The sequence below is a fragment of the Mastigoproctus giganteus genome, chromosome 9 (assembly GCF_048544385.1).
Source record: "Mastigoproctus giganteus isolate SK-2022 chromosome 9, ASM4854438v1, whole genome shotgun sequence".
Classification (NCBI taxonomy): domain Eukaryota; kingdom Metazoa; phylum Arthropoda; class Arachnida; order Uropygi; family Thelyphonidae; genus Mastigoproctus; species Mastigoproctus giganteus.
The window spans coordinates 95,256,275-95,281,828 of NC_143583.1; the positions used below are offsets into that span (position 1 = coordinate 95,256,275).

A 25,554-nucleotide genomic window follows, 5' to 3' on the forward strand; every position below is an offset into this window, starting at 1 on the left:
GAAGAGTGACCAACTTGTTTATCCGAACGTGACTTTTCTGAATGATAAAAAGGTTCGCAATTGGTTCACACCTAGTTTACAGTCATCATTTTTGTTAATAGGGCACGGGTCAAAGAATGAGAAATTATATGCATTAGGACTAAATAATACGGACCTTTGTTTTTGCGGGGCCAGGGAAGGCCGGCGGCACATACCATATGATTGTCCAATATATGACAATGCCAGGACAGCGATAAGTGAAATTCTTGAGAGTATAGCTCCAGGAGAAGAAGCTATATTTTTAAGAGACTGTAGTAAGTTTGAGATGTTCCAGGTATTTGCTAAAGAAGTTTTTGAACTAAGGAAAAGTATGATTCCAGTGATACGAGGTTGATCAAATCCATCTGGCTGGAGGCACCGAAGTGTTTTGATGCTGCCGTTCTTAATGGTTGCACAACTGGAAGTCTACCCTTTTCTTGATCTCTCTCCTCCCCCTCCCTTGGTTTTTCCCTTTTCAGTTTTTGATATATATATATGCATGTATGTTTGCGTATATATGCTAAAAACCAATATATATATATAAAAAAGTAAAGTGCAGCCATTATCAACCCACTGCAGGGTGGAAGCCTCCTCAACAATTCATGCTGAGGGAAATGGACCATAATCTGCCACGCTGGTCCAGTGCGTGGTTGGCAGATCGACCGTATTCAGCAGTCAGGGGCTTGAACCCCGGTCTACTCAAAGAGCGTGTGCTACTGCACTCCCGCTCCTGCCCACTCGGCTACGGAGGCCGTTCTATATATATATACTTAGTATATATATTTATTTTTATTTATTTTATTTTTTTTTCTATTTATTTACTTTTTTTTTCTTTATTATTATTTTTTTGTTATCTTAGTTAATTATTTTTATCCCTTTCTTTCTCTTCCTTTCGTGTTTTTGTTTTTTTTTTTTTATTTCTCTCCTCTGGAGTGGGCCCCAGAGAAGGAAAAATTTTTTTTTTTTTTTTTTGTCTCATACTCTGAGACCATAGGTGTCCCATCTACTGGAACTGGCCTAGCTTCCCGTGGTGTGGACGAGTACCCAGAATCATCTGTCCAGGTGACTGATGCTTCTGGGTAGCCAAGCGGTCAGAACATAACAACAGAACACACACAGAATACACACAAACCTCCGTCACACACATCTGGCCCATTTGTAGTGACACTGTTCTTCACAGAGATACAAGGCGGAGTTGAACTGACGTTCTAGGAGCCGCCCCTTACATAAACACATGTCCACATGTCCATGTATCCGGGAGAAAAAACTATGCTACCCTCGCCTGAGACTGACTAACTCAGCCACGTTTTGAAAAATACCCATAAAAATTCCTTCTGTTATCGAAGGATAATTACTCATGTCACCTTCTGTTCCCCCTTTGTGAACTGGGGATATATTTCCACATCTCCAATCCATAGGGAACTGCAATTCAAAGATGCTGTCAAGTAACCTAAACAAACTTTCCCGTATTTAAAAGGATTGCGTTTTTTACTACAAAATACTTGTATACTTTTTATAAATTATCATATTTTTTTAAATGTAAATCTCAGGGACGAGTATTGCTAACAGATTATGCATTAAGTGCATATCCAAAGATGACAGTGCTTAAAAGAAATAAATATTTGTAATAGTATAATAACATTTTTAAAAAATTGACGCAGCGTAGAGCAAGAACCAGTTATGTCTCAGCTTTCTTGAAGGCAATCACAGAAATTGAATGTCGATGTCCACTTGGAACACCCTGTCTTTTATTCTACTTGCATATTATGTAGTTGCATTTTTAATCAATATGAAAAATTTCTAAAATTCGCATAAAATTTAGCTTTATGTATGAGTTATTTCTATCAATTTTATCAACAAAATTGCTATATATAATATATATTTTTTTGATTTGTTTTTGTTCTAGACTTTATTCCGTGGCATTGAAGAAAACGGACCGGATTTCATAACTAGCATGATGATCAACCTTTGTGGGCGAATAATTGATGATCCTAAGCTTTTCGAAATGGGTAAGGAACGATGGGGTTCCACTCCACCGTCAAAATTCAAATCCTTCCTACACAAGATAAACTTCAACCTTCTAGCGGTAAGTAACATTTTGTAAGGCACGTGCTATTTATTTTCCTGCTTAAATTATAATTTACACGTTGATCACAGAACCCGACTCATAACGCGGATAAGAATAAAATAACTGAGCTGCATTTATGCACAAACTATATTACTAAAAAATACTTCGCTAGAGACAATTTGAATTCGGTGTGAAAATACTACATCTCATATAAATAACATAAAAAGGCTGATTTAGTATGTACAGTACTTTGCTTTAACATTGCGAATCGCTCAGAATACTTGAAAGTATAATATTTAACATCAAAAGTGAAAAAAAAGTATAAATGTCTCTTTTGAACTTTATTTCTCAATTTCTTTTCTTTTCTTTTCTAAATCAAAGGCTCTCCTAATGTGTGGAAGATGGCTCAAAGCTGCAAAAAAACATTATACTCAGAAGGCCTTGAACTTTGATACATTCCACAGTGCTAAGAAGCTTTGTCTGGAATTACAAAGGGAACTTAATCATCCCATGCTGGTAAGGAATTTTAACTAAATTTTTATCTCAAATATTAGATCGAAAGAAAGTAACTTTATTTTTCTAAGTCCTGGAAAAGGTGTTTATTCAAGTGAAAAATAAGAGTTGGTAAATCTTATTTTCAGTTTGTTTCGTGTTTCTCTTATTCCAGAACATAAGTAATGAACGAAGTTAGCCCCTTATATAAAAAATGAGCGTAGATGAAATTCATATACGTAATTGCTTTATTTGGTTATGTGGCATTATGTTGCAATGAGTTCAAATTTCTGATCCTCCAGTTCCGATTTGAGCTTAAGAGAACCACTAAAGAGATGAACTTTTGAAGATGGCGAGGACTTGTCCATAAAGGTCAACACCACTTGAATAATTTTCTGATGAAGTAGTGAGTGAAATATTTCCAACAATACTTGCCACAAACTGGAAAACAGTTTCGAGTACTAGGGCAAAGAGACATTAGTTCTATCTATCTTGTAAATGGTATCAATCTTGTTGACATACTCTACGTGATACACTCATTGTCAGAAAAATTACTTCATACTGAAAGAGTCAACGAAAGAGTATGAAAATTTCCATTTCTGTGGCCGAGTTAGACGTTCTTGGTCCGAGAAGTGCCCGGTTATTTCTTCCTGACGGTTAGGTTTTAACACCACACACAACTTACAGTGCTATTACATTAATGCCTAATAGCCTTAGTTGCTTTGGTGTAAACAAAGTATCACATTTGGATGGTTTGCCACTACATCGTGATGATATCCATATATAAACAGCCAAAGAGGTTATAAATTTGAACCAAAACTAAGAATAACACGGTCATTAGAGGTGGTTACTTTAAAATGGTATCTACTCCAATGATGCCCTCGTGGATAGCACAGTTGGTATTATCACCGTTCTCCCCACACCCGGTGGAAAAGACCCGAGTTCGAATCCCGTCAATGATGCGAGAAACGTTATGGGTCTTTTTCACAATGTGACTGAGTTAGTCGGTCTCAGGCGAGGACAGCATATTTTTTCCCTCCTGGAAACTCGGATTTTTCGTCCAGCTAACAGTAAGTCGACTACAAAACACACGTAATTTACAAACATTACATATGGTGTACTGGGGCCTAAGTTGCTGATGCGCCTGAAACCCTATAACAACAACAACGACAACTCCAATGACTTCCTTTCAGTATTCGTACGAAGCTGGCTAGAATGAAGAATGGGGAAAGACTATCTTTAGTAAAGTGTGAAGACTGTTTGGGCAGCGTAACAGAAGAATCCCACTATGGCCACATCCAAAAAAATTAGCCCTTCAGCTAAGATTCAGCAAAGATATACAAATCGAATAGCAAGAATCATGATTTTTGGTGTTGCAGATTTTCTCTGACTTCTGTTAGTCCATCTAGAAAGTCAGAGAAGCTCTGACTTTCTAGATGGACTAATTTGTCTACTATTATTGCTGCTTGATCCTCAACACATATGTTCAAGCTGAAGCGATTTTCTGGGAACAGTTAATTTAGACATGAAAAGTTATTCCTTGTGATGCGCCCTTTTGACTTGACACAAAGACAGTTTTCAGAGGGGGGGAGGTTACTTTTGATTTTTTGATGCTTCTTTTGCACTTTTAGTAGGACAATATTTGTGATACTGAGTGTATACTACTTGATTAGTGAAAGTGGTTGGGGCGGATATATTTTAGAGAATTGTTAATAATGGGTAATTGGAGCAAACGCAAAATGTATAAATATGTCACGTCATATTTATCTAAATATTTTAGAAAAGTTATTGCATATGGCAGTTTACAAAGAAATAATTTTCATAATTTAATTCTTGAAGAATCAATTTTATGCCTCTGTTAGTTTATTAATGTTAATATTACATTTATATGTTGTTATTTATGACAATTAAATGCATTTTTAAAACTGTTCTCAATGATTTACTTCTCAGTAAATCGACAAAAAGCTTCCTATATATATATCACGGTTTAATGCCACCTAGTAAATCAAGAAACTATTATTATCTAAGGTACGAAGGTGTTCTCAAAGTACATTATTTTCTTGTCAAATTTATTGTGTTTGCCCACAGGTTAGACATTTCATTTTCCTGCAGAATAAATATAAAGTAATAAATGAAAATTTTAAAAGATTTTCTTTACAGGCTTACATTCGCCATGTTCAATGTTCTCTAGCGGCATCACTGTTCAATGTAACTCTGTACTCTGTTCTCTCAAAGGCCAGAAAAGGTATAAATATCCTTAAAACAATAAATTACATGTATTATATTGAAATCTCAGTCATTTTTAATTAATTTTTATAACTGATTTTTTTTTTTTGAACTGGAACCGGGACATTATTATTACATTTCCAATATTGAGTCTGCTTGTGAGTTCGTTCCGGTGTGACAAATAGACTGATCAGTTCATCCTACATAGAAGATTAAAAAGGATTTGGAAACCACGACTATCAAAATGATGGTTGGCAAGATTTCGGCACCATCATTCTGGTACTTGTGCTCATGGAGAGTCCCTCAGCCTTCCCTCAGAGCGACTCCAACTCTATACCCACATCTCAGCCGTCTCCACCTGTCCGATAAGTTCCGGCCTTTTCTGTGCCCGGGCCTTCGATGCCGACCTTAATAAGTTCGCTTCTAAGAGGGAATACAGACGTCGCATCCTTGAATTGTACTTCTCTGTCCCTGATCCTTCTCCTCGAAGTTCGAAAAAAAGCAAATAAGGCTGTGATGTTGTCTATAAACTGAAATTCCTGCTTGTTCTGCGAAATGAAAAACTATAGGGTCGGTGACCGACTAACTCGCCCACGGTGTACGAAAAAAATTGCATAATATGCTTTCCTAATCACATGACGAAGGATCTGAAAGGAGGAATTTATAGACAAACTTTTGATTCAGCGTAGGAAAGTCTGTTCCAATATATTTCCGAGAGAAATTCACTGTCGGGACATTTTTTTTGTTCCTTTATTATAAATAAATGTTTATTTGTCCTTCAATAGATAAATAAGTGTAATTCGTTGGTAAGAGACAAACCGACAGCAATGAATGCGAGGGGATTGACATATACTATAATATCCAATGAATAATTGAAAATAATAAAATGATTGAATATCGGTTAATGAAAATAATGAATTCTTAATTTTGCTTCAAGCAAACAACTGCCAGCTACAGTCCTGGCAGTTATTGTATAAAATGGTCAGTTTAACAACACAAACAGCGTGATTATGATACTCACATCATATATATCAGAATTAATCGTGTCTAAGCTTAATGACATCTATTAAACTTGAATTTACAAAGAATTAAAATGTTTATATACAAAATATTCACATAAAACACGTAATTAACACTACTTCGTCTGTCCGTCCGCTTTATTCATAATGAGGGAAATATTTCCAAATTGGAATTTTTATAAATGACATCAACTGATATGAGTTTCACCCACTGCTTTTGAAGTAGCTTCCATCGCAAACTAATTGCCTGAATCCCATTGTAATGAAATCCATCTTTACTAAAGAATATTATTCAGAAATTTATTTCTATATATTTATTTATATATTTTTATTTTATAATTTTAATATATATTAATATTTAATTATAAAAATTTTAATTATAATTGTAATTTTATTTAAAATTATTTCTTAATTCTATTTTTTATTATATAGTTTATTTTTTTATATTTATTAAATTTAAAAATTAATTGTATTTCACTTTATTTAATTTTTTTTATTGCAGGGCAGATCACAGAAGCGTTTAGGGATTTTGCGTATCTCCTCGGTACTTGTACTCAGGTGGAGAGTGCAGATGTTCCAGCTGCAATCCAGGTTAATATATGATCCACACATATTTGAAAAGGATACAAAACTAACTACTTCGTTCCTTTATAAGTTGGTTGCTTATCTAAATTATCTCTTGGGCCCTGGAATAGAAAGGATGTTATCTAGGTCTAAGCTTTACCACTCTTGATTTCGAAATTAGATGGAAATTTGGTCCATAGGTCTTACTATCTTCGACAGAATTTTTTTTGTAGAATTTTCTATAAAATCTAAATAACGATATTGATTAGCCACATAATAAAATTACTAGACATAGTTCCGCGATTTTAAAATAACTTTCTTCTCTGTTGCATTTCAGACTCTGAGTTCCATGATATCCGAAGATATAGAGCCAAAGAAGTTTAAAGCCATGAGTTCAGAGGCAGGTATCCATCTCTTTTGATGCTCTATAGATATTGTTTTTACAGTAATTACTTAAACTTACAGGAAGATATTACTTCGCATTTTTTAGAATATTTGTCTATATTCTGATGATACACCAGTAAGGCAGTTAAAAGGGGAAAAGACATGCTTTTATTTTAAAAAAATTACTTTCCATTATCTTTTCCACACTTTTCTTTTCCAGAAATAGCACTCCATAATAAATGAAGATACCATACTTGCCTTTAAGAAAACATTCCACTCTTTATTCTATGGATTCGAAGACTTTTTCGATTTAACTCAGTGAGATAGCACGGGTTATTGAAGAATCACCAGAGAAGAAAACGAAACCAAAACAATTTCATTGTTTCGCTGATATTTAAATGTAAAATGAGAGAAATACAGTAAACGAAATTGCCAATATGTCTTTAATAATTGTGATTTTGTTTGGTTAACGTAATACAACTTATTGGAACAATGTCTGCTATTTTTCTTTGCTTACTATTATTACAGGAGGCCTTACGGTGGCTAAAAGAGACTCCATCTAAATCCAGTAAAAAGTTCAAGCAATTTATAGAGACACATGGGCATAGATGTCTGAAAGAGGTAAATTTGCATTATGTTTATCTTTCAGAATTTAACTGAAGGCTAGTAAGACCAATTCATTTAACCAATTAATGCAGTAACTGTTTCATTACTTCAGAAAGAACAGAAAAGTTTCAAAGTTTCATTGTGTTTTGCCCAATATCTAACAAAATAATTTATTGGTTCCTCCTTTCCAGTTCTGGATAAATTTTAAATTTCAATTTCAGTCCGACTTCTACAGTGTGCCGTGGGGAGAAGATCCGCTACCGCTTGTTAAAATGATGCAGGTAAATATTGTGTGTGTGTGTGTGTGTGTGTGTGTGTGTGTGTGTGTGTGTGTGTGTGTGTGTGTGTGTGTGTGTGTGTGAAAAGTTTGACCTCCTGTCAAAAGTTATGCGACACTCCTCTAATTGCAATAAATTGTACTACGAAGTATACAGATATTTCAGATTATAAACGGTATCCGCTGTTTTTTGCAGAATTCATTTAAAACATGTACGCCTAAAATAGAGTACGCGGAAAGAGTCAGTACAGCTTCAGAGGAGAATAACAAAAACCATTGGTACAAAATGTAATGCACACAGAACCAGAATTATGTAGCTCAATGGAAATCGGAACAATGTTATGTCATATACTCATCTACTCTGATGAATTTTATGTATGTTGGATACCTGGAGAAACACTTACTACTTGACTGTGATATCCCAACTATGAAGTTGGGGAGGTGTCATAATCTGGGAGTTTTTTCATGGAATGGACCATTCCATCAGTTGAGCAAAGAGAATCATAAATGCTGTTTCCTGCAATGATGTGCTCCATGGCCCACGTCAATTCGGTGCATAAGAGTTCGGTTTACAAGACAATTTTGGTGAATGACATTTCGCTGTATGTGGCATTTTGGTAAAAGACAATTGATGACTACTTCGATTCGATGAATACGACAATTTGGTGTATGACAATTGGGTGTATCACACAGAGATCAGAAATTAACAAAATCAATGAACTAAAAGGTTTAGGAAACAAGAGAAATTTTAGAAACTTAGAAATAAGGAATGTAGAAATTTACACAAAAGAAAATAACGTATTTTTATCGATATTTTTGTATAAATGGATTCACACCGATCCTTCTGATAGGCAGGTTGGACAGTGAGTATGTGTGTATTTAAGCATGACTCCGTCCGTATTGCTATTAACAAAATCGGGCTCTGGTGGAAATGCCTTACTGGACCAGATTGCTTTACCGTTTAGAGGACTCAAACTCCAATTCCGACCTCTATACAATCTCCAGGAAAGCTTACCCGCCTGCCCTTAACCCTTCCATGGTACTAGCAAACTACTACTTTCAATAAAAAGTATAGCCGGGTAATGCGCATGGATGATGGATAATGGATAATAATGTGACAATAGATAATGGGATGATGTGCATCTGCATCTTCTGACGTTCGGCTTGCACCGAACTTCAGAAGATGCGCATTGTCCAGCCGGAATCCATTAATGGTCTCCACTTTTGGTCTTTGGAACAACTCCCCTCCCCCATGTGTATTTCCTAAAAAAATGCAAATTACAGAAGTGAAAGTAAAGTGCGAACAAGGTTCTCTTGCAACCCAATCTTTAACCTGTCTGTGGCTCTTTATTAGTAGAAACTCCAAAAAAAGTAGAATTTGCATTAAAAACGAAGGTGGATAGTACGTTCCATCAAAAATATAAAATATCAAGAACGATATCGTGATCACAAAATTCACTGTTTATAGCACGGCATGTTAAAAGTTTGCATTTTCTGTCTTGCTTTACCATACACCGAATTCTCCCAAAGAATTCACCAAATTGATTGTCGTAGCTACTAATTGTCTTTCACCAAATTGTGGTGAAATTTCTCCAAATCATGCACCCAATTTTCGTGATACCATTCTAAACAATTCCCCATATTGTGGAAATTTTATGGAAATGGCCCTTACACCTCCCAACAGCTCCTTGTCACAAAGCAAGCATTGGGAATGCATAGATTGAAAACAGTAGCATCGGACACTGCACGGAGAACCAACGTGAATCCAAATGAACATTTTCGGGATGAATTAGAACGCAGAATTAGAAAAAGGCAACGATAAACCTCTTCATTAGCGGACTCAGGAAAGATTTAAATCAAATGTGGAGCACAGTAGCAGCAGATTTCTACCGAATATTAGTAGGAAGTCTTCCACCATGCGCATTGAAGTAGATGGGCCAAACTGATAAGGATTTTTTTGAATAAATATATGTTATGCTCATTACTAAACTGACTTTTGGTAGGAGAGTATATATTATGTTAATCATTTTAAGATAGCTGCTTTTGGAAGGGAGTATTAACAATGGTGACGGTTTACCCATGGATTTTGTCTTTCAGAATTCAGTTGGAGGCACAAGGAAAGAAATCTCGCCTAAAGAAAACAGCAGCGTCAGCGAAATAATATCGAAATTGCAAATTCCTGCTGATTTCAAAACAAGGTAAGTTTTAAAAACTACATTCATTATCTTCTGAAATAAATAGCATTTTATTAATCAGGGAAAACGAGAGTAATGTTGGTAGTAGCACAACAATGGACTGGGAATGACATGAACATCAGCAATCGCTTTCCTCTTGATGGGCTAAGTGGCCAGATGAGATTCTTGATCATCATATGTGAAGCGACATATAATGTTCTAGAGATGAAATGGTGCTTTTGTTCCTAAACTTCAAGGCAACCAAAATAACGGGGCAGTCACTGAAATCACCAGACATGGATGTCCTATGGTTACCGATTTACAAGCCATATTATACTCTCCACGATTTCAAATTACCTTAACTTTCTTAAGGGAATGGCCTTTATTGATTCTACTTTTTATAGACAGAGCTATTTTGAAGGTAAGATGCCAGTATAAATCATCAGAGGAAATCAACTATCTGCTAACTTCTAAGCATGTCTGTTAGAACTTATTTTTCATAACATAATTATCATAACTCTGTAATACCAAATTTTCGTTTTTTATATACTTATCGAAAATGACAAAGTATCTCTGTAAAAGTTTTCGTTCGTGTACTCTACCCTATGAAAAGTATTCGGACACCATCACGATTGAAAAAGTACGAGTTTTAATGAACAGATTAATAAGATGTAAGTTCACCTTAATCCCCAATGATAGCATCAATTCGTCGTGAACACTTTCACCCAGTTTCTTGCAGCAGGCAGCAAGAAATTGTGTCCGTTCCTCCTCCAGTGTAGTAGCCACTTCAGCTATTGGGGTAGCTTATTGTCCGCACCCTAACCTGCGGTTCAAGTTCATTCTAAAATTGTTCGATCGGATTCACGTCTCTATTTTGGACCGACTAATCGAAATATTGGATTAGCTATCCTCGAACTAGTTTTTTGCACTGCTTGCTGTATGCGTTAGATCGTTATGCTGCAGGCATATGAAGGACCTATTTCCATTGGAATTGCCAGAGAATGGGGGCCACAGGTTTTAGTGTAAGGGTCACCATTGATGGTTTTTGGCACTGCAACCAACAGTTCTAGTACGAACCATGAGAAGCAGCCACACCATTCTCCTCCCTCTTCGAAACTTCATTGTGAACATAATACACTGCAGTGCAATAGATGATATTTCCCAAGACATTTGCAACACCCACATTTCTTCATACAGAGAAGAGTAGCGTTGCTCAGTCATCAGATCGGACGGTAGAGGTTGATGTTGTAAATATCTGAGGAATATCATATACTGGAGTGTATTGTACCCACAGTGAGGTTTGAAAGGAGCGCGATCATGGTGTGGTACTCCTTCTCGTGTTACGTACTGGAACATCTGGTTTCAGAACCAAAAACCATAAATGCCAAGTCGTTCACTGAAATCTCATCTTAGATAATTTCGTGGTGTACTCTACCCTATATTTCAATGGAAATGAGCTCTACATATTCCAGTCAGATCTAGTAGGCAGTGATGCCTATTTCACCTTTAGCATTAGCATTAGTTGAGGAATACGATGCAAGAAAGCAAGCTTATGCAGCATAAACCAAAATAAAAACCTCCCACTTCACCCATCCATTCACCCCAAATGCGTATCTAGTTCAGCCTTAAATTTATTTAAGCTATCAACTTCCACAACAAGAGATGGAATTCTGTTCCAGCAATCAACTATCCGCTGGCTAAAGGCAAATTTTCACACATCTATTCTACAACCATCTTTCCTTAATTAGAATCTATACCCCTCTGCTTCGTAATCTGAGCAAGAGGAAGAATCCCACCAGTATTGTGCTTGCTTAATCCGTTTAAGGCTTTACACACCTCAATCAGATCATTTCGCAGGTGCCTAGTCTCCAGGCGGTGCAATTAGCAGAACTTTAGCCTTTCTTGGTAAGCGCACCCCTTTGTTCCCCTCACCAATCTTGTTGCCCTTTTTTGTACTCGTTCTATCAACTCTACATCCTTCCTAAAATAAGCCCTCCAGAACTGTACATAGTACTCAAGGTGTGGCCTGACCATTACCTTGTACGTACGGGATAATCACCTCCTTGTGCCTGCTAGCAAAATTCTTATATATCATTGGCAAGTCTCCATGACCTGCTCTGGCAGTCCGTCTGCACTGTTCATCGAACTTTATACCGGACTGCACAATTACCCCCAGGTCTTTTTCATTCTTCACTTCCCTGAGTATAGTACCAACAGTTGGTACGTTTCTCTTCGGTTATTGCTACCCATATGCAGTACTTTGCATTTTTCAATGTTAAATTTCAGTTACCACTTCTCAGCCCATTTTCCCAACTTATCTAGATCCAGTTAAAGTAGCATACTGTCTTTATTGTCGTTAAAAATCCTGGAAACCTTTGTATCATCTGCAAACTTGGACATTAAACCTGATATACCTTCATCAATATCATTGATAAATATACAAAACAACAATGGGCCCAACACCGAACCCTGGGGAACTCCACTAATAACATTTGTCCACGAAGAGCAGTATCCACTGATTACTACTCAACCACCTCTTTATCCGTTGTAGCAACTTGCGCTTAATGCTATAACGCTCCAATTTGTACAGCAGTCTTCCATGCTACCCATATGATATTGTTGCACAATATTAAAAAAGTATTTTGATATTGTATCAAAAGTATCAAAACAGTAACAAAAGTTTTCCTGAAATCCAAGTATATGATATCAAAATTATTTTTTGCATCCAGTTCCTTTGTGACCACATCATAGTATCCAAAAAAATTAGCCAGACAAGGTTTCCATTAAACTAACCCATTCTATGCCTTAACTATTATTGCAGGCTTGTCTAGATGATCCTGCAGTGCGCTTCTTTAACCAGACTCCATTAGTTTTCCCGGAACACAAGTTAAACTAACAGATCTATAGTTACTTGTGTCATTTTGTGAATTTGGACCATTTTGTGAATTTGGGATACATTTGTACACTTCCCCTGAGTCCAAGCAAGGTCTCATAATTATGACCAATAGTTTTTATGTTTAATATCAACAATTTCTCCTCCACTTTGCTCTCAGTTATTACAAAATCACTTAGCTCCCTGTTAGAGTTAGATACACTTCTGGCATTCCCCTACTTAAATAACTCCTGATGTGTGAATGTAGATACAAAATACTCATTCAGGTTATCAGCTATCTGAGCAGGATTATCAACAGTTGAACCATAGATATCAAGGGGACCAATCTGATTCATCCCTTTCCTTCTAGAGTTTACATAAATAAAGAACTATTTGCTAGTTTTTTTTTTGCATCCTTTGCCAAAGGTTTCTCGTAATCTTCCTTCGCCTGCCTAACCTCCTTTGTGAGCAGATTGCAGACTTATATCTGCTATAGGCTTCTGTGTCGCCTGATAATATATATGCATCCCATGCAATCTTCTTCTTCTTCTCTGCCACGAGCCTCATTAATTCATCTGACATCCATTTAGGCCTAAACCTTATTTCTTAGTTGGTATGAAAAGCCTTGTAGCCTATCTTCCTTTTCACGGTCCAATAAAGGTGGAAGAGGCATCAATCCGCTAAGTCTAGCACTCCTTGATATTCGTTTCACTGCATGCAATTCTGCCACTCAAAGCCGTACTGTGCAGCACCATGCAGACACTTCTATGGACATCTGGAACTCTACCTTAAAGTTTTCCAAGAACATCGCTCAGTTCGTTTTGATCACTTTATTCGTGTATCTATGATTCTTATCCATCAGTTTTTTTAGCTTATCTGACCGTTTGCGACCTTCTTTGAAACTCGTCATTACCTTTTGCGAGCGATTCATTCTACTTATTTTTAATATCTCCTAGCACACTTTGAGTACCTTTTCCTGTTTTGAACACCTCTCATTCCCACAGTTCACTGCAGTTTGGGGTGGGGAAAGAGTATACTTTTTCTGGAGGGTAGAATATCTCGGATAATAAAAATGCTGTTCTAGGTTTTCGTGACTATTATTTTCATTAAATGGTCTTATGACAGTTAATGACCCATCTGTCATTTGAGAAAATAAACAAGATTGATGAATTTGGCCTTTGCTAGTGCAATAATGTCACTTTCAGTAAGAGTTATATTAATCTGAGGAAATAGTTGACATTCTTTTCATCCAGCAAAGTGGTCATAGAACATATTCAGTTTATATACGAATTAATAAATAGAACAGCAATTTCTTATCCTTCTTTACCATGTTTTCAGACAATGTAGAACTTATTGAGCCCTGTAGCTCTGCCTATTACTACTTGCCATTCTTTATATGAAGTCGAAATCATTGTTATTCAAAGTATGTATTAATGATCATACGTTTCTAACTGTTGTCAACTATTTTTAGGTGTTTGTTGAAATTTCTGCTGCCCCAGTGCCGTAGGGGTGTGAGACTAAGGGAAATGTCCAAGGTAAGATTTTGTTGTAGATTGAACCTAAAGAATCGGTACACTGTATCATTTTAACAGTATTGTGTATTTAATGTTCTCCCATTTAGCTGTTTGATAACTGAACAATTAGAATTAAAGCAAAATTATAAATTACTTGGCTCATTATACACCGATTGTCACTGAAGTTGCCTTGCTTATGAAAATTTGCACGAATAAATGAGTATATGGATGTAAATGATTATCATGTCTTGTGATACGCAAAAGAATTTCCAGTGAAGTGCCTGTTACTACCTGCAACAGCCGTTATTGATGGTACGTGAACAGAAAGACATTATGTTAAAAACATTCTTAGGACCAGCACTCCTGCCTTTTCTCGCTCCATCCCAAATGCTATCTTCCAGCAGGACGATGCCCATCCACGTACAACTCTCACGTGATGTTCACTGACTCCGCCTCTCAGTCCCCTACTACACCCATCTCAAGCACGGTCCAACGTTAGTATTAGCCAAATGGTACAAGGAAGACAGACGATTTGCTTCATCAGACAAATAAATAAATAATAAAATAAAACAAACCACCTATTTGACTCCTTTCTCCCATAGGTACCTATCCAGCTGACCGTGAATCTTCCCAAGCTGTGAAACAACCAACTATAGACAAAATTTATTCCTGTAATCAACGACTCACTGTTCACCAAGATAATCTTTTTTTACGACTCCCTATAGCAACATTTGGACATTTCTATCGATGTTCCTGGCAGCCATACTTCATTTTCATAAAGTATAACTGCCAGGAAGGAAATTTTTAAACAAATGCTGCTGAATTGACACTAACTTAATCATTCTCATTTACACGGATATATGTCACTCGGGTTATATTGAGCTTAAAGCATACACTGCTTTTAGGTATAGAAATATTAACGAGAGCAGTGTAATTACAGAGGGGTGTTATTATTTTTTTTTTAGATTATTAATATAAACAAATCCAATTTCCAGCTGTTATAATTATTATAGTTATCTAGCCGACCATGGCATTTTAACTGAAATTAAATGAGGTTGCTCAACTCTTGCATAAAAATTAATGGGCTACGCTTGCTTGTACTTAATGTGTTGTAATTGACCTACAGACAACTTGAAGTATGGCTCGTTGAATCAATCTTCTGTAAATAAATTATGAAAATGACTAATAAGTTATTTTCACTCGTGAATTTATTTGTATATACAATATATACTGTATATCTAAGATGTCTTTAAATTCGAAAGTTAAATGCATTTTACAGTCGCTGTTTGTGAGGAGCTTGGATGACCTGCGTAAAGGTTTACGAAGACTCGGCTCCTTGATGGTGTTGGAAGGATACCTACCTCAGCCTGAATTAGTTTGCTTCATGCAGATGGATGAAATAACAACTCTTCTCCTCACGAGGAATCCACGGCTTTTATCTAAGTGAGTTAAGGACATGCTTAATAGTAGAGTATATGCATTTATTATGAAAACCAATAAGCAAAAACCAAAGAAATAGCTATAGTCAATTTTAATATAATGTTATTTTTAATTTATTTCGATTACTAAAACACATTCTCATATAATTTTATAAAAAATAATCTCACATAATTTCATAAAAATATCAAGCTGCTTATATTTTGTATTCACACTCACTCATTTCTGGACTAAAATATAGACATTTTGAATGCCCTGGTCTTCGAGTGGTTTGCCAACATTTCAAAAAGCATTTTCCCAGCCATTGAAACTGAATGAAATTACTGACTTTCTGAACCCAACAAGAGCTTAGATTATAGACGAATACCATTCTTGATTTGTAATTCCTAAGTGTTATCACGTAGAAGGATTAATTTTGATATTAAGGGAAGGCTCGTTCCTCTAAAAATTATTTAATGTTAGCTAAATTTAATGTTAAATGGAACTATCATTTAAAATAATTTTCTGTGTTCTCTCAAGTGCTTGCCTTTTTGGTAGACGTATCTCCCTTTATAACTGGATGCAAATTGCAGATATGTGCTCACTTAAGAAGTCCTCTTCTCTGATAAAACACCAGACAATTACATATTGTAATGATATACTGTATTTAATTAATGTTCAGTTTCAACGTCCATTAGATAAGTTAGAGGTTGCTTGTTTTAAAATTAATCCCAAGCATCTAAGGTCTTGAGCCATACCTCGCTAAAAAAAAAGAACAGCGATGTTAACCACTGTGATAAATACGAAGTTAGTTTTGGGGAAGGGAGTAGCTATCACAACTTCGTTTACTGCTAGATGTCATTTTTGTAATTAAGCCAAGACATCTCCTGAGTTAACAATGTACAGAACATATATTTTAATGAATAAATTATTCTAATTTAGGGTGATACGAAGGCATCGTGTCCACAATGAACTGGATCAGCTGAGGTTTCCAGAAATGGCTCCAGGGATTCCCAAGCCGGTAAGTCTTATCATTGTAATTAGCAAAATAATTTACAATATGTGACATCTCAGCTATTTTATAAACATAACTCCACATGCGAGAAAGTAAACTGTCAGCCATTCAGCAGATCTGAGTTCTGTGTAGGGTACAGAAGATAGAAGCCAGTGAAATTTGCCAATCAGAAAACATTAACTTTAGCAGATTTTATGCTGTGTATGAGCTGTTGTTCCATCTTGTTACAAAACTTTACTGTATATGAAGATCTTTTCGATTAAAATGATTTACAAATCATTCTGGAAGCTCGAAAATAGTGGAGGATCTCACACACATTTATTGGCAATTGGTGACCTTTGTTGTTCTCTCATTTTCGTCGACAAAGGATACCATAGATTGAGAACACTGTCCACACGCTATCTTACCTTCGTTGGTAGGATTGCCGTCCTCCCCACATCGGGTGGAAAGACCTAAGTTCGAGTCCCGTCGATGACGGGAGGAATTTATATGGGCCTTTGTCACAACGTGGCTGAGTTAGTTGATCTCAGGCGAGGGTTGCATGGTTTTTTCTCCCGGAAAGTCAGGTTTTTCGTCAGCAAACAGAAATTCGACCTCAGAGCACACGCAATATACACTGAGCAATATGGCCAAAATCGCTAATGCTCCTAAAACCCTATTACAATAACATGCTGTCTTCTCAGAAATGCAAAGGTATTTGTGCGCAATCATTAGCTTTTTCCCACTCTATAAATCGCATATTTTGCACATCTGTCAGCAAAGCATGGTAGTATTCATTTAATCACAATTATTCCAAGTATTCTTCAATTTAATACAAGTTACCTAGAATTCATGCACAATACTGAACGTGGTCATTTGATAACAATTCTTGGCATTCGGTAAGCAAATGCACGTGCATCTGTGATCAATCGTTAGACTATGGAAGACTAGACTATGAAATACTGAGTTCCTTAAATATTTTGTTCACAAAGTAAGGTTTGTGGAAGGAAGAACCACTTTCTTGTATGCCTGTCCTGTGTTTCCAATTCTTCTTATTGATTTTGGTGAATATTTAATACACACACAGAACCTCTTTCCGAAATGTTTGCGTCAGTTGCTGCACTGTTTCATTCGGTGGTGCGAATTATGAAATTTATCTTTAAATTTTTCGCTTCTCTAAGAGACAAGCCACAATTTTGCACATTTGCAATGAACTGAAAGTAATGTTTCTATCCAAATGCATTCATTTAGCGAATACTGTGGATAAAGTAAATTTATGGTAAATGCATTTCTTATACATATATCATTATTTAGATAGTAATGTAATTACGAGAAAGTTAAACTATAATTCATTTGTTTCAGGTAATCTTCAAAAAGTTAGAAAGCAAAACTACTCTAGAGATGAAAGGTAAGTTCTGAAGGATTATGGTGGAAATAACCACGAAGATGGATACATCAAATGTATGTAACAATAGATTATATTTGGCAAGGTGCAATTTTGAAACCTGACCTTTAAGATGATCAACGAGCACTTTAAAATTTTGAAAATGAAAGAAATGAATAATAATAGTAAATTTCATTATTATTGATTGGTTTAATTTTTTTTTATTATTATTAAAGTAGATTCTATCATTTGTTACGATTTTTTTTCCACGGATTAATTTGCATATTTGGGTTTAATTTATACTAGTCAATTAGCTGAGTCTAAATTTGCATTTCGTTTATTAATTTCTTTTTTTAAACTATAGACGGCGGTAGCCATGACAGTGTGCCTTTCGAGTTTGATTTGTTTCTTTCTGATTTGTTTGTTTCTTCGTGAGTATGAGAGTGAATCTCCTTGGGCTGGAAATTGTGCATTTGGGTTGTCGATAATGAGCGTCACCTTTCTTCCTTTAATTTTAGGATTTTAAGTGGTCGTTGGATATCTTGTAGATCAGAGAATCTGCACCTTTCTAAGTATAGCCTAATGTGCATACATTTGAAGTGTATTCAGCTTCATGATATTTTTTATTTCTCTCACGGTTTGAAGACATTACATGTTTGTTTTATTAGAAAAGTGAAGTTCTGAATGCTTTCCACAGTGTTTAATAAAGTAGCAAAGCACATAAGCTAATATACAAAATATACACTTACTAAAATCTGGGGATAAGACTGACTTCTTTGAAATTTCAAATATTAATTCAATCTCACCAAAACAAGGAAGACATTTCGTGCGATATCACATCTTAGTAGTCATGTAAGGAGACAAAGTTGTCTAAAGGTAGTACCACACCACGTATTCATTACCACTGGTCCAAACCATGGCGTATTTTAAATTTCTCAAATAAATTACAATTGTAGTCTTGTAATGGAAGTTGTGTTATTTCAGGGTCTCCTGTTAGTCACGGTGTGGTGAAAGGAACTGCGAGAGTCGTTCACCGCTTTCAGGATGTTTCAAGTATTCAGGTTTGTGCCGTGCTTACTGTATGGTTTTTTTTTTTTTTTTTTTTTCAGTGATTTGTTCTAAGAAAAGGCTATTCATTGAATTGCACAATTTAAAACAAATGAATGGTTTATTTTCACTTATAGCCAGGAGATATTCTAATTACCTACAGCACAGACATCGGGTGGAGTCCTTACTTCCCCATGCTCTCAGGAGTTGTCACTGAACTTGGTGGTCTCATATCTCACGGTAAGAAACTGTGCCCTAAATTTAAAATAGGGGGACTTTCATTTTACGATCACCGATTTTATGTTTTACAGAATTTTACATAGGTTACTTTTTTTACTGATCTCAACGAAAATTTCCAAACAACAATGTTAAAGTTTCCTCGAAATTTCGTCTGGTTACCTTTCTGTAAACTTGAACCACTGCACTTTATTTCCGTTTCTTTTTATCTTGAAGGTCACTGTTCTGGTAGTAAGGATGAACGTTGTCGATAGGTCACATAGATAACCATTATTTTTGATTTGCAGCTGTAAATATTTTTCTGAATCATTCATATTATCCACAGTTTATGCAGTGAATGATAATTTGCCCTCTCTGTGGTTATAATCTTCGTTCTCCAACATCATGTAGAAAATATCCGAGTTAGAAGTCAGTCAATGACTTAGAACTCAGACGTTTGAAGTTAGTCAGTGACTTCGAATTCTTCGTGATTGAGTTAGTCGGTCTCAAACGCGGGGTGAATGGTTTTTTCACCGGGAAATTTTGGTCTTTCGTTCATGGCGCCTTATTAATTATATTGGCGCTTAACGTACACCTAACCTAACTTAACCATTATAATATCTTTGCTTGCTTTATTTCCTTAGTTCTGCCAGTAACTTTGAATTCCATGGAATTTCAGTGCATGTTTTCTTTTTATTATTACAAAATAAAATATGTTTTCACTGTGCATTTTCTATTTTTTATTGTTCGTATCAACTGCTCTGAAGATGTCCAATAATTACTGAAATGACTGTGCGACTAAAATATTTTATGTGGAGTGTGCTATAATGTTCTTTCAACTAGTCAGAGTTGATTTGTGAAATTCGCCCGATGATTTTCATGTTTCTCTTTTCAGGGGCAGTTGTCGCACGAGAATATGGTCTCCCATGCGTGGTTGGTTTGCACGGAGCAACTTCTATGTTTTCTTCAGGTAAACTTTATATTCTATGGCGCATTTAATCCAAGCTTATAGAAATTTTGAATGGGAGGATGTGTGCACTGTATCTTGAACAGACAACGTCCTTATCCAGAAAGAGACACAGTTAAAGACTTTGCGACTTGCGAAAATTTTATTTACTTTGAATAGAGGATTGATGTTCTTTTGACCGACCTGACAGGGTCTACAAAAAACGATGCACGGCGAAGTAATCTCGCTATGATTATTATTAAAATATTCGCTTCATGTGTCTGTGTTAGAATTGATGAATTCCTCTCGCGGCAGGTACTACAAACCTTGAGAATTTTTTAATAAAATATTTACCATTAACGTGAATTATTTTCTTGATGATAGTATAAGACTGTCGTCTCTGCGGTTTTATTTTCTTATCAAAGTTTTTCTAGTTTTACGAACTCTCCTTCTTGGTATTATTACTTTCTCTTTTTTCTACATCGGTCTTCTAAGCTGAAAGAAGAAAGAAAAATATTCAGATAATTGTAAGAGGAAATACTACAGAATTTAATGAGTGAAATGAGAATTAAAAACGGTGAAAATTAGCCGTGCACTCACCAAATGTAAATCACGCATTTCTTTAGACTACAAATACGATAAAATAGTAAGAAAAAGGATTTAAATTAACTTCTCTCTCTCTCTCTCTCTCTCTACCTCTAATGTTTCGTATGTAATGAAGCTCATAGCATTTTTTAACTATGAACGGGGAGACCCGTTCAATAAGTGAAGATTATTAAAATTGATGATTATCATTTTGAAGAATCGTAATTTTAATTAATTACCATTTTATTTTAATAAGCTTATTTAATACTTTTAATTATAAATAGATATTTATTGTATACCCAGTATAAAATGAAATATAAGTACAATTTCAGTTCAGTAGCTTTCGGAACTCGTGTCCCTTTATCAACTGACAAATTTGAATACATTACAAGCAAAGTGTGGCACGTTACTCATTCGTCATTGTTGTAGCACGGACGTGTGCTGCCTTGCGCCAGTGATCATCCATCAATAAAACGGTTGTCTCCAGGATTGGATGTATACGCATGCCTTTCTGGCGATTTAATGCCTTAGGGTTGTTCATTATGTTTAGTGACTCTAGCCATAGGCGGTGGCGAAAGTGTCGCGCGTGGTCCACTATCTCAAAGTCGCGCTTGGGGTCAAGATCGTGGTTGGTAGCCCAAAAATGTTCTGCAAGCGCGGACTGGTCAGTTTCGGCAAGCCGGATTGCTCTGTCGTGTTCCGTGAGGCGATCCTGGAGACGTCTCGATGTCTCACCTACGTAGCAACTGTTACAGGCCCTACAGGTGATACGGTACACTACATTGCTGCGTAAGACAGGTGTGACAGGGGTCTTCACACTGGAGACAAGTGAACGTAGGTTCCTACCTGGTAATTGCACACATTTGATGTTGTAACTTCTCAGGATCTTCGAGATACGTCCTGACACTCCTGGATAGTACGGAATGTAGGCGGATGATATGCCGACTTGCTTCGGAGGTCTTGGGTTGGAAGTAAGTTCTTGTGCCTGTAACAAGCATCTGTTTAGTACATGGGATGGATAACCGCATCTGGTTAGGTCCGCCTTCACACGGGAGATCTCGTTACGTCTAATTGTGTCGGTGCTGGAATGGCTCCAGGCCCTGGAGAACAGGGTGCGGGCAGTGCTATTGAGATGGCTTGGAGCGTGGCCGGACCCGTAGTTGGTGAATTGACCGCACCACATGGGTTTGCGGTATACTGAGGTCTCTAGATGTGGGCCTACGTGATGCACTAGCACGTCCAGAAACGGGAGCGAACCGTCCACCTCTGATTCTACGGTAAACTTGATGAAATTGGATAGAGAGTTGAGGTATTCTAGTAGTACCGTTTCAGAACCACGTGGTATTATGGTTAGCTACTACGGAACTGACAGGGGCACCCATGGGTGCCCCTGTCAGTTCCGTAGTAGCTAACATCGCCATGGAAGATCTGGAGAAGCAGATACACCAGAACCCACCTACACCTATTACAACGTGGTGTAGATACGTCGACGATATTTTTACCATAATACCACGTGGTTCTGAAACGGTACTACTAGAATACCTCAACTCTCTATCCAATTTCATCAAGTTTACCGTAGAATCAGAGGTGGACGGTTCGCTCCCGTTTCTGGACGTGCTAGTGCATCACGTAGGCCCACATCTAGAGACCTCAGTATACCGCAAACCCATGTGGTGCGGTCAATTCACCAACTACGGGTCCGGCCACGCTCCAAGCCATCTCAATAGCACTGCCCGCACCCTGTTCTCCAGGGCCTGGAGCCATTCCAGCACCGACACAATTAGACGTAACGAGATCTCCCGTGTGAAGGCGGACCTAACCAGATGCGGTTATCCATCCCATGTACTAAACAGATGCTTGTTACAGGCACAAGAACTTACTTCCAACCCAAGACCTCCGAAGCAAGTCGGCATATCATCCGCCTACATTCCGTACTATCCAGGAGTGTCAGGACGTATCTCGAAGATCCTGAGAAGTTACAACATCAAATGTGTGCAATTACCAGGTAGGAACCTACGTTCACTTGTCTCCAGTGTGAAGACCCCTGTCACACCTGTCTTACGCAGCAATGTAGTGTACCGTATCACCTGTAGGGCCTGTAACAGTTGCTACGTAGGTGAGACATCGAGACGTCTCCAGGATCGCCTCACGGAACACGACAGAGCAATCCGGCTTGCCGAAACTGACCAGTCCGCGCTTGCAGAACATTTTTGGGCTACCAACCACGATCTTGACCCCAAGCGCGACTTTGAGATAGTGGACCACGCGCGACACTTTCGCCACCGCCTATGGCTAGAGTCACTAAACATAATAAACAACCCTAAGGCATTAAATCGCCAGAAAGGCATGCGTATACATCCAATCCTGGAGACAACCGTTTTATTGATGGATGATCACTGGCGCAAGGCAGCACACGTCCGTGCTACAACAATGACGAATGAGTAACGTGCCACACTTTGCTTGTAATGTATTCAAATTTGTCAGTTGATAAAGGGACACGAGTTCCGAAAGCTACTGAACTGAAATTGTACTTATATTTCATTTTATACTGGGTATACAATAAATATCTATTTGTTAAATTATGGACCCCAGTACTCCAGGCCCATTTGTCACTTTTAATTATCATTTTATTAATTGCGTCTGCGTATTCCCACGGTATTTTCTATAATAATAATGAGTGAGTAGCACTGCGAACTCGCCCCCCCTAGAGACATTCCTAACTTTGGAATAAAATTTACTTCTTAGAAATACTAAACGCTTTTCTTTCGACATCTTACCCCCACTCGCAAATTTTACCGCTATCTGCGCTGTACATGGACTCGAATATGGAGTTAGATATATTTAGCCGAAAAGAATCTGCACAATGAATGACTCAATACATTGAAAAGCGATCAGCCGGATGGTGGACAACAAATCACAAGCGATACTAAATATCCATCCAAATATGACAACCCGATTTTAAAGAAGTTTCAGGACACAGGAAAGTATTCCAAAGAGCTATATATGGTAAAATAAGATCGATGACAACAATAGTAGGTCATCATCATAGCACAAAAACAAGATTTTGGGTCCCTTTCACCTCATTGCCCCATTGATGTTCACCTCATCAGTGAACATTAATTTGATGTTCACTAATGAGTCCACATTCAGTCTAGTCGAGATAGACTAAAAGCCAACCCAAAAGGGGACTGCTACGGAGGAGGAATTCTGCTACCATGGGCAGCCATGTGGAGAGGTATACATCTTCAAGAAAGAGGAATTTGATCAGCGGAATAGTTTCTCTCCTCGAAGAGCGGGCTTCAATTCTACCAGAACTCTTGAACACCCATTAACAGCATGAAAACCCCGTTGAAAATAGCGTTGAGAGAATCCGTTAAAAAATCACTGTAAAGACTGTCATGGACATGTATATTGCGATGTAGCTTTTAGAAATTGTGTCTAATCTCCGACAATGAGTGTCAGGGTAATTATGATTCCTATCGCGGTCTGCAACCTGTTCTGATAGACGTCCACTTTCGAGTATGCATGACCAAATTTGCATATTTCACACATATGCAAATACGCTTTACATCTAAGCGCATACGTACCATCGAGTTTTAGCTGGTCCCCATCAGATATCATTGGCTCATGTAAATTATTTTTCAAAAAATTGCATTTTTGTCATTTATACCTTAATGTTTGTCCACTATTATTAATGCAGACAGACCACCTCCTCTTCACATTAGACAGACCTGGTTAGTACATCAAATTTAGTTACATTTTCATTTATGGTGAATGAACGTAGCGTCGAATGAGAGCAAGAGTCTTAGCTGAACCGTGAAGCTTATCTCGTAAAGAATAAAATAAACTATCATTAATTGTACAATTATATTATCAAGTGCTAAAATTCAAATGAATTTTTAAGGAAATAAAATATGGAATTTTTATGGAATAATTCAATTTTATGAAAATTTTGTCTCTTGTATTTTAGACTTTTATCAGTACAATTTTGAATTTGAGAGAAAAAAGAAAGTTCAACCACACATGGAGGGAGATTTACACCCTTTTTTTCAGAAGATCTTAGGATACTAGATGGTATTTGAAGTCTCTTAAAGAAAGTTGAAAAATATTTTCGATACAGTGATTTCTCACAAAAGGCAACTCGAATGGTGAATTCTACTTTGGAATAGATGTATTTTATGTGAGCCTCGTGTTAATATACCTCGAATCAGTAATAAAATTCAACTTGCCCCTATATTTAAGGATCACTCTTATTTTGTAACAACATTTTATTACAGGAGTTACGAATTATATTCTCCTGAAAGTCATAATAAAACCTCAAACCACGTATGAAGAATTTAGCCTTTCATCGACCTGAATGTGGAGTATGCCATGAGATTAGAAATGAGATTTCAGGATTACTGGCACACAATTCTCATTCACTCCCTTGTAAATTCCCTAAAAGACAATAAATAGTTCATATCATCACGGTATCATTAACGTATTATGTCTGTAATGAAGTAACTAAAACTCAACTTATTTTCGAGTAACCCTTTATATTTGGATTATCATAAAATTTTGAAATTTGATAGAAATGCTATATTCTGTTTGAATTATAAGTGTACATACGATATTCAGACTGATATCTAAATCTATTTTAAAATTTTCTTTTATATTTTTTTTCAGGAGATACTGTGATACTGGATGGTACCCGAGGCATTTTGAAGAAAGTCGAATAGTATTTTCGATATAGTGATTTTTCACAAAAGACGC

At 36.7% G+C, this 25,554-nt stretch overlaps 1 protein-coding gene across 1 annotated transcript in view; it reads left to right on the plus strand.

Moving 5' to 3' along the window:
• The window catches only part of LOC150080559 (uncharacterized), a 92,610-nt gene extending 67,056 nt beyond the window's left edge, over nucleotides 1-25,554 (plus strand). Inside the window, exons 25-40 of the mRNA XM_090380735.1 lie at nucleotides 1,925-2,104; nucleotides 2,468-2,602; nucleotides 4,739-4,823; nucleotides 6,326-6,414; nucleotides 6,725-6,787; nucleotides 7,300-7,392; nucleotides 7,599-7,658; nucleotides 9,752-9,852; nucleotides 14,172-14,235; nucleotides 15,494-15,657; nucleotides 16,573-16,651; nucleotides 17,987-18,032; nucleotides 18,993-19,069; nucleotides 19,193-19,295; nucleotides 20,167-20,241; nucleotides 25,468-25,554. Of these exons, the coding sequence (XP_090236861.1) occupies nucleotides 1,925-2,104; nucleotides 2,468-2,602; nucleotides 4,739-4,823; nucleotides 6,326-6,414; nucleotides 6,725-6,787; nucleotides 7,300-7,392; nucleotides 7,599-7,658; nucleotides 9,752-9,852; nucleotides 14,172-14,235; nucleotides 15,494-15,657; nucleotides 16,573-16,651; nucleotides 17,987-18,032; nucleotides 18,993-19,069; nucleotides 19,193-19,295; nucleotides 20,167-20,241; nucleotides 25,468-25,520 (1,467 nt within the window). The 3' untranslated portion in view covers nucleotides 25,521-25,554. The remainder of the gene's footprint in view (nucleotides 1-1,924; nucleotides 2,105-2,467; nucleotides 2,603-4,738; nucleotides 4,824-6,325; nucleotides 6,415-6,724; nucleotides 6,788-7,299; nucleotides 7,393-7,598; nucleotides 7,659-9,751; nucleotides 9,853-14,171; nucleotides 14,236-15,493; nucleotides 15,658-16,572; nucleotides 16,652-17,986; nucleotides 18,033-18,992; nucleotides 19,070-19,192; nucleotides 19,296-20,166; nucleotides 20,242-25,467) is intronic.